Genomic DNA, 12,806 nt, shown 5'->3' on the forward strand with positions numbered 1-12,806 from the left:
GCTTTTTGTGCACAGGTGCAAACACAGCTTTCCATGTTAGTAAGCAAAGTCTTGTTTAAATGGGGCAGGGGGGAAATGGATATTGAAGAGGAAAAGGTGCAATGGAAGAACAGGAATGAAAGCCGAAGGAAACATTTTGTAAGTTGAAGAAGGGGTAGTTTGTGTGTGCTCCTGCAGAGGTTTCCTCTCACACCCTGATTCCTGCTGAGGTCATGGTTGTGGCTTTATGGCTTTTTCTCTTTTTAGCATCAGGAAATTAGGAAATCCCAGAGCACAGGGTTGTTTGTACAGAAATGTAAAAACACAGCCTTATGTCTTGTGTCCAAACAAATATCTGGTGTCCAAACAACCTTACCCACCCCAAGCTTTCAGCCCTGTAGCTGTGGGAATCAGGGGATAGGGCACAAATGTCCTGCACCCAGCAGGCCCTGTCTCCCATGCAGAACATCCCCCTGCCCTGCTTTGGCAGCCCCAGCAGCTGCAGCACATGCTTGAAGCCCAAGACACCCTCAGCTCTATGGCAAACAAGATCTTTCCCAGGAAGATGCCTAACCCTTTTCTTTCTTCCCTTCTGCTTCTTAGTCCTCTTCTGGGAGGAGCATGGGGTTGTTTTTTCAAAGCAGCCTTTAAGCATCTTGCCACTTCACAGCCCTTGAGTTGTTTTTCCTCTCCCAGTCTCTTATGGGGTTGATCTCTGGCCTCCATTTGAGAGCTTGCAGCAAGTCAACAGCTCAGGAATCCACATGGTCCTGCCAAGACAAAGGTCTTCCACCCCTCTTGGGTTTCTCCACCTTCTGCCGCAGGCACAAAGCTGGGGAGAACTTTTGGACTTCTCTGCTTTCAACTTGTAAAACTTGTATAGCAACTGTGAACCAGAACTCAAATGATATTCTGGCAAAACACACTGAGCTCCTCTTGGGAGGATGGAGAGTGAAAACCGGTGGGGTTTTGTGGTTTTGGGTTTGTGCAGCTGAAGGGATGCAGTTACCACTGGGACAGGATGTGAGCTGGAGCAATTCCCAGTGTCTTTTCCCTCTTTGCAGGAAGGGATGTTGCACTTGAACAGCAAAATTTTAAGACCTTTCAAGGAAAATAATCCTGTGGCAATGAAGTGTACTCAAAGTGGGCTTCAGAGATTTGCTTCAAGCACAAATTTCAGAGGAAGATCCATCTCCCTGCAGCATTAGAGCCCTGCCCATCATCCCTTATGACACAACACCATTGCCCCCAAAGACACTGTCCCAGAAGTATCACATTCACCTGCAAGGACTTAGCTCTTCTGAGGAAGCCAGGAATTTATGGATAATAAGGAAATTAAGTTTTGAAAATATCTTCAGCTATCACATACTAGTCATAGTTTCTTCCCCTTTCTTCACTTGGATTTCTACTTCATCATTTAAAAGTAGTTTGCTTTGTTTTATTTCTATCCAGCAGGCTGATTTATTCATGGGCAAAGCCTGGTGGTTTTTATTTTTCCTGCAGTGTTGGGGAACATAAAAGCCTGGAAACTTGAGGCTGCTATCAGCATTTATGCTAAAAAATAATGGTGCTGGCATAATAAAATCAATACATCCTTTTTCCCCCCCCCTGTTTTAAAACCAGGAGGAGTTAACTGCATGGCAAGAATTTGCCTCAGCAAGCCTGGACTGTATGAAATAGAATTGGTCATCTGTCACTCTTGATGCATCAGAAGAAGGATGCAGATGTTTCTCCAAATGTGACATTTCCTCTTCAGTGCAAGGTGGGTGTGTGATAGCAGTTCAAAGCCACAGAAATCAAAGGAGATGGGAAAGTGAATTTTCTGCGTGGAAAGAGCAAAATCAAATTTAGAAATCTGCTGGAGCTGGCAGCAGCAGAGAAGCTGGGAAGGTTTCTACCTGACAGCTGCAGTATTTACTGCCTGCAGATCACTCCTGGGAAACTCTGTCCAGTTCTTTCTCTCCAAAACCCAAAAGCTGAAAATTGCGCAAAACAGGAGACTGGGATCTGCAAGGGACCAAGACTACCTGGTCACAAAATTATTTGGGTTAGAAAGGGACCTACAGATCATCTCATTCCAACACCTTCCACTGTCCCAGGTTGCTCCAAGCCCCATCCAACCTGACCTTGGACACCTCCAGGGATCCAGGGGCAGCCACAGCTTCTCTGGGTACCCTGTGCCAGGGCCTCACCACCCTCCCAGAGAAGATTTTTTTTTTTCTAATCTCTAATCTAACCCTGCCCTCTGTCAGTTTAAAGCCATTCCTCCTTGTCCTAAGTCTTTGACCTGCACCTCTCTAATCCAATCTCATCTCCACACCTTTATAGAGCACCTAATCTCTGTGATATGAAGATGCCAGCACTAATACCAGAGGTTAACAAAAGTAATCTCTCTAGGTCAGGCTACAAGGGGGAGATTGGCTGTAAACTTTCCAAAAGCTGATTGTTCCCAGTCCCTTCTGCATCTGAAGCCCTCATGACCTGGTTGTGCTGTCAGCCCAGCAGGGCCAGGCCAGGGGCCCCTCTGCAACTTTCCCCTGCTAAATTTTCAAGGCTGAAGCATCAGGCTGGTGATGAGCACATGAGTGAGGAGAGCCTGCTGTGAGAAAGGGAGCTGGATGTGGTGTTTTCTGGGGTCCTCGTGGCAGGAAGGAAGTGATGAATCTGACTCCATGTTCTTAGAAGGCTAATTTATTATTTTATGATATTATTATATTAAAGAATGCTATACTAAACCATACTAAAGAATAGAGAAAGGATATTTACAGAAGGCTAATTTTTTATTAGTTTCTAGATCTAGAGAGATTACTTTTGTTAACCTCTGGTATTAGTGCTGGCATCTTCATATCACAGAGATTAGGTGCTCTGTAAAGGTGTGGAGATGATATAGTGGAGATGTGAATGAGGAGAGCCTGCTGTGAGAAAGGGAGCTGGGTGTGGTATTTTCTGGGGTCCTTGTGGCAGGAAGGAAATGATGAATCTGACTCCATGTTCTCAGAAGGCTAATTTCTTATTTTATTATATTATTATATTAAAGAATACTAAACTAAACTATACTAAGGAATAGAGAAAGGATACAGACAGAAGGCTAAAAGAGAGTAATGAAAACTCATGACTTTCTTCAGAGTCCCACAGCTGCTATTGAGTCAATTTTAAATCTACATTCATCTCATGGTATGATAACATTCGTTCTCCTCACTTCTGAAGAGACAGGGTTATTTTTTCCCCAAATCAAGAGAATATTGAAGAAATTATCACTGATAAATACCTGGAAGCACAGCCAGGATCAAGATATAAATTTCTACCTCCTATCAGACATCTTTCATGTAGCAGATAATTATTTCTTCAATTATTTCTTTCTTGGAGGGGGACGAGCAGTTCAGGAAGAGCACAAGTAAATGGTGGATTTATAAAACAATTGCATCCAAGAATACAAATAACACAGGAAAAAACTTGTATTCCCTCAAGTACCACATTAAAGGATCATTTCTCTGCTTCCCTGCATGAGAGATTCAAGTCTCAGCACTTCCAGCCTTCCTGGAGACTCACACTCTGCAGAGATGAGGATTATTGGGATAACAGAGTCAAGGAGGAAAAGGAACGAATCAGCTTGAGCCTGATTGGTCATTAAGTTAGAACAATTCACATGAAACCAATCAAACAACCACCTGTTGGATAAACAATCTCCAAACCACATTCCAAAGCAGCAAAACACAGGAGAAGCAAATCAGATAATATTATTTTCCTTTTTCTCTGAGGCTTCTCAGCTTCCCAAGAGAAGAAACCTTGGTGAAGGGATTTTTCCAGAAAATATGACAGTAACAGCTGGGTACCAGTGTCTGGCTGCTGAGTGTGGGGAGGCTCAGCAAAGGCCCTGAAAACCTGGGCATGGGCTGAAAGCAGAGGTGTAATGGTCACTGCCTGGTCACTGAGGTGTGACCTTGAAGATTGGCTTAGGTGTGACCACAGCAGCTCAGCCAGGAACAGCTGAGCTGTTGGATAAGGGGTCTGATGCTGACAGGGAAATCAGGACCTGTGTAACCCAGGGGAGGAGGAGGAGAGCCTGCCTGAGCACTCAGACATCTCAAAAATGACAAACAGAACTTTGCAAGCTGGATCAATCACGTAAGCAAGTCCCCTGGTGTGCCCAGCAATTCCCAGCACCCTCCTCTTCCTTGGGTTTGTGCCATGCAAGTCATCCCAAACGTTATAAATATTTCAAAGGAGCTCTTTGCATTCTTATTTGCTTGTAGAGTGCAAGCCTTGCAGTGAAGGAGATCCCTGGGACTGCTTCTCAGGCTGAAAGCACTGACATTCCTGTCTCCCACTGCTCCCAGCCATGAGCTCACTGCCTGCAAAGGGAGAACAGCTCAGTACTCATTTCCTGGCTGGGGATGTGCAGGGCAGCTCATTGCATCCCCCTGCACCTTGGTGCAAAGCCTGCTTGTGCACACTGATGGATGCAGTGCAAGGTGGGGAAGGCAAGTTAAACCTCCATCCTGGATAAAAAGGTTTCTCTGAGCTTAAGGATGAAGTTGAGGGGAAAATTCTTCCCTGTGAGGGTGGTGAGGCCCTGGCACAGGTTATCCAGAGCAGCTGTGGCTGCCCCTGGATCCCTGGCAGTGTCCAAGGTCAGGTTGGACAGGGCTTGGAGCAATCTGGGATAGTGGAAGGTGTCCCTGCCCATGGCAGGGGATTTGGAACTAGATTATCTTTAAGATCCTTTCCAACCCAAACTTTTCCATGTTTCCATAAAATGCAAGGATTTCAAACCTGTGAGACAGGTAAAAGGATCCTCTAACTAAACAACTCCCTTGATATATTAGTAATTAAATTAAGCTTTTGCTTCCTTTGGAGACCCCTTCCTACAGGACATAGCTGGGAAAGCTGGCAGCAACCACTGAGGGTCCAAGTGCCTCTCCCACAGAAACCAGGGCTTGGGAAGATCTCAGGAAGTTTCTAGACCATCCCTCAGCCTTGGGGCACAATCAGTGCTGGCTGAAACCCTTCCCACCATGTTTGCTCAACATGTTCTGAAAACCTCAAGTGATGCTGAGCCACTTGCCACCCTCTCTGGCATTTGTGCTCTGCCAGGAGAGATGCTCTGATTTCACCATCCTGGACCAGAGCTTGGTTGGTTTCATCTAAATCTTGTTTTGGGAGCAGCTTGATTCTCAGGATTTTTAAAAATTATTACTATTTTTTTGCTTTTAAGTTGTCCTTTCTAGATGCCAGACAGAAATGCTGTTGAGCTGTGAGTAAGGGGTGAAGATCCTCATACACCAGAAATCCCCAGACTATGTTTGAAGTCTTTTCTGCTTATTAAAACTGTCTGGCACCACTGAGATTGCCTGAGGTGCTTTCTGCTTTTCACTAATATCTGATCTAGAGAATGATGCTCTGACTGCTGTGATGGCCTTGGCTGGAGCTTGGAAGCTGGATTCTGGAGTTTTCTGGAAAATGGAAAGCAGATCCGTTGGTGTGGACACCAAGGATGGTCCCATCTGGGATCTTTCTAGGTCAATGCACATAAAAACTGGAGCAAATCCCAGGGCAAGGACCAGGTGACAGAAGCACCTTAATGGGGACCTGAACCATCATCCTCTAATACAGGACCTGATCACAACTACACAACTCTGGGATGCTCCTGCTGGGAAGTTTTTGGAGCTGAAGTGGCATTGTCCAGGCAGGATCAGTGCTGGAAAAAAACCATCTGAGGAGTTAAGCCCCTTCCAAGATGTGCAGGCACTCAGGATGTTATGGACAGCAAACTTGGACATGAGCATCCAAACATAGATTTTCATGGATAAACCACTCATTTTGGGTTTAACCCTGAGTATATTGCATTAAGTTTCTTTTTCTAAGCCTTGGAATCATGTGCTGGGAATATCCTTCTGGAGATGAACTGCTAAACCCACTTATCCTGGGAAATAAAACTGTAAAAATCTGGTTTTGTAGAGATTTGAAAGCTCATCACTCCAAGGAATCTCACTTGTTTGCCAGAGCAGAGGACTGGGCTGAAGTTGAGGTGGACCCGAAGAACTCCTGGGTCCTGCTGCCCTGGCCTTGGGCATGGCTGGGCTCTCCTTCCCTTCCACCTGGAGTGAAGGAGGACTCCCCTTTACCTTCTGGGCTGTCAGGCAACAGCACATGGATGTCCAACCCACCTGCCTTAAATCATCCCAGTCCTTTAAGGTTACTAAACATCCTGGGAAATTCCATGTTTGGATGCTTTTTCCCCAAGGCAATGGTTGCCTGCTCAGTGTGCTTGGGCACACTCCCAGCGTGTCCTGCTGTGTTTTCCAGGGGCAGGGCATAAACCAGCTCCTGTCACAGGTTCCAGTCACTGGAAGAAGCCCAGCAGCCCATGCCACCCAATCTTGAACAATTTTGTTCACCTTTTTGCTGCACCTGCAGCACCCAACACTCCCTGAGCAGGACAGAGGAAGCAAAGCCATGTAGGACATTGATGTCCCTGTCCCTGCCACTCCTGTTGGTGTCACAGCTCTCATAAACAGCCTGGGGGGTGTTTTTTTGGAGTGCTCCTCACCCACTGGCCCAAACAGGTTTCTCCAGTGGGGGTTAAGCCAAACCTGAAGGACTTGGCCCTGGGGAGGATGAAGAACACTCACCTGGAGCATCGAGGGGGTCTGGATGGGGCTGGAGCCTGCAGGAGATGGATGGGGAGGCTTTGGAGCACCCCAGGGATGGTTTGAGGAAAGTCTCATTGGCTCCAGGAGGGAGAAGCAGTTTTGCAGGGAGCAGAGGCGCAGCATGGAGCTCATGGTATCGCTGTCAAGCACCAGGATGAAAGGATGGGTGTGGCATTCATATTTTCTGAAAAATCCCTTTGCCCAGGATTTCTCTCCTGGGAAGCTGAGGAGCCTCAGAGAAAAGGAAAACAATTCTTATCTCATTTGCTTCTCCTGTGTTTTGCTCACATGTGGAATGTGTTTGGAGATTGTTTACCCACAGGTGATTGTTTCATTGGTTTCATGTGAATTATTTTGACTCATTGGCCAATCAGGGCCAAGCTGTGTCAAGACTCTGGAAAGAGTCACAAGTTTTCATTATTATCTTTTTAGCCTTCTGTAAGTATCCTTTCTGTATTCTTTAGTGTAGTTTAGTTTAGTTTAGTTAATATAATACAGTACCATAAAATAATAAATGAGCCTTCTGAGAACATGGACTCAGATTCATCATTCCTTCCTTCTTCTGGAGGCAACACAAATACAATAGATGAGGTCCTCTCCTGCACAGTTCAAAGAGTTTCTCTTGAGCTCCCCCCAAGCCAATGCCTCTTTCTACCTTCAGGGAGGGCGTAAAGGAACCACAGTACAAATAAACAGCCCTCCCAGGTTAAAATGTTCCACCTTCGCCTCCTGCTGCAACCTGAGCTCCAGAGATGAGGACACACTGCCCTGATGCTGTTCCCAAGCTCCTGTCTCAGCCCAGCCCAGGGATGCCACCAAGGGGTATTTGCTCATCCTCAGGATCCAGCACAGCAGGATCTGAATTTCCAGTGCCCTGTGCAAGGGCAGGAGATGCTGAACAGGGGGATCTGAGTTTCTGACCCCCTTGTTTCTGAAGCAGTGGGGTTTTCCGAGTTTGTCCCACAGAGAAGATGGGATTGGTGCTCTGATGAGCTCACAAATTTGCATAAGTGATGCAGGAGGCCAAAATTCCATGATCACACCCACATCCATTACACCCAGTTCTGTCCTGCTCCTGCCAAGAAAAAAACACCACAAATCAACTCAAAACCCCTTTCCCAGTACCTTCCACCCGTTTCTAAGGCAATCAGCTCCCTGTCACCTCCCTTCCATCTCTGCTGTCTCCGGGAAGTGAAGGGTTAAAAGCTCTGAAACTGCAAGAACTTCCTCCCTTCTGCAGTGCCACCCTCGGAATGACGCTGGTTTCTGCCGGGCTTTGCCCAAATATGTCCGTTTCCTCCTGAAAGAAGGAGGAGGAAGGAAAGAAATAGAGATACAGAGGAAATATATGTACATTTTTTTTGTGTTTATACCGAAGAGAAGCCGTCCACGTCCGGGGAACCCAGGCGTCCGAGCCAGCCCTGCCTCCTCCCGCTCCATGCCGTTCCGCAAAGGTAGGGATGGAAGGGAGGGCAGCATCCCGGGATGCTCGCACAGGGACTACTCGGGCATCCAGGAATTACCTGGGCATCCAGGGACCGCCTGGGCACCCAGGGATTACCTGGGCATGCAGGGGTGGCTCCGGCAGGGTGGGCGATGGGAGCCCCGGGCTGTGCCCGGCTCTGCCGCACCGCTGGCTTTGGGGTTTGGGGAGGATGGATGGGGGACACCCGTGAGGTTGTGCGGGTGTGCTCTGTGCAGCCTGAAAAGGGCGGCTGTCCCCTCTCCGCCTTGCCTGTGGGGTTTTCCGTCTGTGCCCTGCGAGGGGCATGAGCTGCTGTCCTCCCTCAGGGGCTGGGGACAGAGGGCACAGGGATGGTTCTGGCCAGGGGGTGCTGCTGGGGCCGATGCAGCTGAGAATGCAATGCCTGCGGGCATTTGTGTCCTTGGGAGGGGCTGGAAGGAGAGACTGGGCAGGTAAACGACCCTCACCTTCTATGCCTCAGATCTGCACCCCAAACCATCCCTTTTCCACAGAAATCCCCACTCGCCGCCCCCTGGCTTGGCAGTGTGGGCAAGAAGCATCAAATATGGGACCTAAAGCCCTGCTGGGTGCCCAAATATGGGACCTAAAGCCCTGCTGATGTTCCTGTGCTGCTGTGGATGAGCTCTCCATCCTCTTTGGGCTGCTCTTAAATGTCACCTCCTCCTCTGTCCAGAGGGAATCGGTGGGACACAGTGGGATGCTTGTGGTGGTTTCTTTTGGAGAAAGAGAAGGGAAAAAGTCTTCTCCAGGAGACAGACAAGCCAGGGGAGGCAGGGTTAACACCTCAGACCTGCACCCCAAACCATCCCTTTTCCACAGAAATCCCCACTCGCCGCCCCCTGGCTTGGCAGCGTGGGCAAGAAGCATCAAATACGGGACCTAAAACCCTGCTGGGTGCCCAAATATGGGACCTAAAGCCCTGCTGGTGTTCCTGTGCTGCTGTGGATGAGTTCTCCATCCTCTTCGGGCTGCTCTTAAATGTCACCTCCTCCTCTGTCCAGAGGGAATCGGTGGGACACAGAGTGGGGTGTTTGTGGTGGTTTCTTTTGGAGAAAGGGAAGGGGAAAAGCCTTCTCCAGGAGACAGACGAGCCAGGGGAGGCAGAGACTCTTAAATGTCACCTCCTCCTCTGTCCAGAGGGAGGCTGGGAGTGGGATGCTTGTGGTGGTTTCTTTTGGAGAAAGAGAAGGGAAAAAGTCTTCTCCGGGAGACAGCCAAGCCAGGGGAGGCAGGGTTAACTCGGGATGTGCACGGACACGGGCGGAAGGCGCTGCCCAGCATCGCACACAGGTGCTCCGGCCGGCGGGGGCAGGGACAGAGGTGTCACACACTGGCGCTGGCACATCGCAAAGCAGCAGGGAGGGGGTGAAACCGGCGGGGAGAGGGCTGGATTTTGTGGTTTTTTGGAGGATGTTCCGGGGGTGCCCGCAGTGATGCTCACAGAGCCGCATCTCAGGCGCCGAGGCTTGCGCTGCCTTTGGAGCTCAGCGCAGCGGGATGGGCTTCACACCCTCGCAGCTTGACAGCGCACAGTTTAATTAATTGTAGGTGATAAACGGATTCATCTGGAGCAGAGGGAGAGATGCTGGGGAGGAAAGAGCCTGTGAGGCTTTAAAAGAGCGGAGCGGGGGAGCAGGGAGGGAGCTGGGGGTTATTTCCCGTGTTGCTGAGCAGCTCCCGTGGCCCTGCTGGGGTGGAAATGAAGGGCAGGGCTCCAGCACTTGGGGACACAGGGTGGATTTGCAGCAATTGATGCTTTTCCACGCGGTGCTGCCCAGCACACCTGGACCGGGTGTTTTGGGACACCGTGCTGCGCTTGTCATCGCTGCAGGATTTACAGGGCACAGCTGACCCGCGGATGCTCGGCGGTTCTGTCCTGCAGCCCCTGTGGCACCGTGGCAGCCGTGGCTCTTCTGCCTCCAAACTTCCTCTAGAGGTCAACCTTGAAATGCCAGAGCAGCTCCCGGCAGCTCCGCGCATCAGCCTGCGGCTCCAAGGTGGCAGAGAAGCCGGTGTGGATGGGTTTTGTCCATTGCTGGTGTATTTTAGGAATAATTTTGTCACCACAAGGGTTGCCAAGTATTGTATTTGTGGGGTGCCCCGTGGCAGGGAGGAATGATGAATCTGACTCCATGTTCTCAGAAGGCTCATTTATTATTTTATCTACTATGTCATATTAAAGAATACTACACTAAAGAATATTTACAGAAGACTAAAAGGATAATAATGAAAACTTGTGACTCTCTCCAGAGCCTCAACACAGCCTGGCCCTGATTGGCCAATGAGTCAAAATAATTCACATGAAACCAATGAAACAATCACCTGCTGATAAACAATCTCCAAACACATTCCACATGTGAGCACAACACAGGAGAAGCAAATGAGATAAGAATTTGTTTTCCTTTTTCTCTGAGGCTTCTCAGCTTCCCAGGAGAGAAATCCTGGGTGAAGAGATTTTTCAGACAATGTGAATGCCACAGTCAAGCACTGGAAAAGAGGGGCCTGGGGGAATGGTGGAGTCACCATCCCTGGAGGGATCTAAGACGTGCAGATGTGGCACCTGGGGACATGGTTTAGTGGTGGCTTAGCAGTGCTGTGACCTGGCTGCAGCCTTTAACCTCAGCTCAGAGCATCCCCACAGCACCAGCCCTGCCTGGAGCACTGCTCAGTGGCTGCTGGGCTCCCCAGGGACACATCCACAAGCCACCAAGGGCAGGAGAGCTGTGCAGAGCACGGCCTTGTGGCTGCCCTTCAAGAGCTGCCCACAGCAAGCTGTGCACATGCTGAGTGTGCAGGAGAGCTGGGTGTGAAGATATTTTCCTTCTAGTTCAGCTTGGTGCATAAAAATCCTTGCTCAAGGTGGTGGCTTCAGCTGGGTTGGGATATAGCTGTGCTCCTGACCCTCCCAGAGGGACATGGGGACTCCAGGCAGCTTGGCAAGGAGGCTGAGCCTTTACTCTGGGAGCCTTTTGGGAACAGCATCTCACCTCAGGGCTGATCCAGGCTGCAAAGAGGAGGCTCTGCCCAAGGGCTGCTGCTCTGTAGACCCTCTTGAGGCACAAGGACGCTTTGGGATGAGCATTTTGGAGGCTCTCAGCTGTCTTTGCATGCCCCTGTGTGTGGAAATGGAGCATCCTGTGGTGGAAAATGCAAGCTCCACCCCTGTTCTGGCTGCTTTCTCACTGCTTGCAGCTTTGGCAGCCCTTTCCTGTGTCTGTGAAATCCTGGTTGCCTTGGCTCTGTTCTGCCTCATTTCTCCTCGGGCATCTTAGCCAGTGGCATTGCCACAGGATCTGCACTCCCTGGCTGCGTCACAGCTGCCATTTAGCCAACCTCAAGGCATTTGGCAGTTTCAGATATTAAAGAAAGGTATTTCTAGCAGGGGTGCTCAAGCACAGCCAGGAGGAACGAGCTTAGGACAGAAATTAATTTCTCCCAGCACTGCTGCATCAGCTGGGAGCACTGGAGAGAGCCCTGATCCCCAGGCAGTGCCACTACCCTGGCAAAGGCCTGTCTGTGGCTGCAGCTCTGCTATCAGGAGGCGCTGGGAGCTTTCACCTAAAGTGCCCTTCCTGAAAAATCTGATTTAATTACTGCAGCTGATGCCAGGGAGCCTGGGAGTGTGCAGGTGATAAGCTGGCAGGGCACTGCCAGCCAGCAGACATTTGTCATCTGTCAAAGGACAAATGAAATCCCTGTGCTGCTGGCTGGGAAGGAGCTGGAGATAAGAGGGAATGCCAGTGAGCAGAGAATGAACACAGGATGACAGAAGCATGGAACAGTCTGGGTTGGAAAGGATGTGAAAGATCACCCAGTTCCAAGTCCTCTGACAAGGCAAGAACATCTTGTGCTCAATGAGGTTACTCAAAGTCCACTCCAGCCTCACCTTGAACACTTCCAGGGATGGGGCATCCACCACCTCTCTGAGCAACCTGTGCCTGGGTCTCACCACCCTCATCATAAAAAAATTTCTTCCTTATAGAAATAAATTTCTATATATAAAATTTTTATATATATATATATATATAAATTATATATATATATATAAATAATGTATAATATATAAAGTATATTTATATTTTTATATATATATATATATATATATATGATTTATATATATAAATTTCTTCCTAATATGTATCAACCCTCCTTCACTTTCAAACCATCACCCCTTGTCCTATTGCAACAGACCCTGCTAAAAATCTGTCCCCTTTAAAAATTGGTTCCCTTTAGGCACTGGAAGGGGCCCTAAGATCTGCCCAAAGCCTTCTCAAGGCTGAACACCTCCTCTCTCTCAGCCTGGCTCTATAACAGAGGTTCTCCAGCCCTTGGAGCATCTTCATGGCCTCTTCTGGACTTGCCCCAACAGCTCCACGTCCTTCTTGTACTGGAGACCCTGAGCTGGACGTGGTGCTCCAGGTGGGGTCTCACAGGCAGGACCCCTCACTCTTCTACTGCTCCCCCTGCTTTGTACATCCTGTTAGCACAAGAAGTTCCAACATCCATCCCCTGCTCTCATTTCTGCCTGCTGTGATCAAGGAGGCTCTTGTTAGCAGGGGCAGAGGCGCCCTTTGCCTGCAGCGTGAAGGGAAAGGACAGGACTGTGCCACATCCCAGCGCTGTCCCTTCTGCTGCCTGTCCCCTGAGCCACCGAGCCCTTCCTGGCTGTGCCAGCTCCTGCAGTGACT

At 49.2% G+C, this 12,806-nt stretch overlaps 1 protein-coding gene across 8 annotated transcripts in view; it reads left to right on the forward strand.

The window, feature by feature from the left end:
- Positions 1–7,916: 7,916 nt before the first annotated feature.
- PFKFB3 (6-phosphofructo-2-kinase/fructose-2,6-biphosphatase 3) overlaps positions 7,917–12,806 on the forward strand; it is a 43,342-nt gene continuing 38,452 nt past the window's right edge. For all 8 annotated transcript variants that reach the window (XM_036400789.1, XM_036400787.1, XM_036400788.1 and 5 more), the window contains exon 1: positions 7,917–8,086. Coding sequence is in view for 7 of the 8 variants with exons in the window: in XM_036400787.1 (XP_036256680.1) it covers positions 7,981–8,086 (106 nt within the window). In the remaining variant the exon portion in view is untranslated. The remainder of the gene's footprint in view (positions 8,087–12,806) is intronic.

Source organism: Molothrus ater, chromosome 5 (genome assembly GCF_012460135.2).
Source record: "Molothrus ater isolate BHLD 08-10-18 breed brown headed cowbird chromosome 5, BPBGC_Mater_1.1, whole genome shotgun sequence".
Classification (NCBI taxonomy): Eukaryota; Metazoa; Chordata; class Aves; order Passeriformes; family Icteridae; genus Molothrus; species Molothrus ater.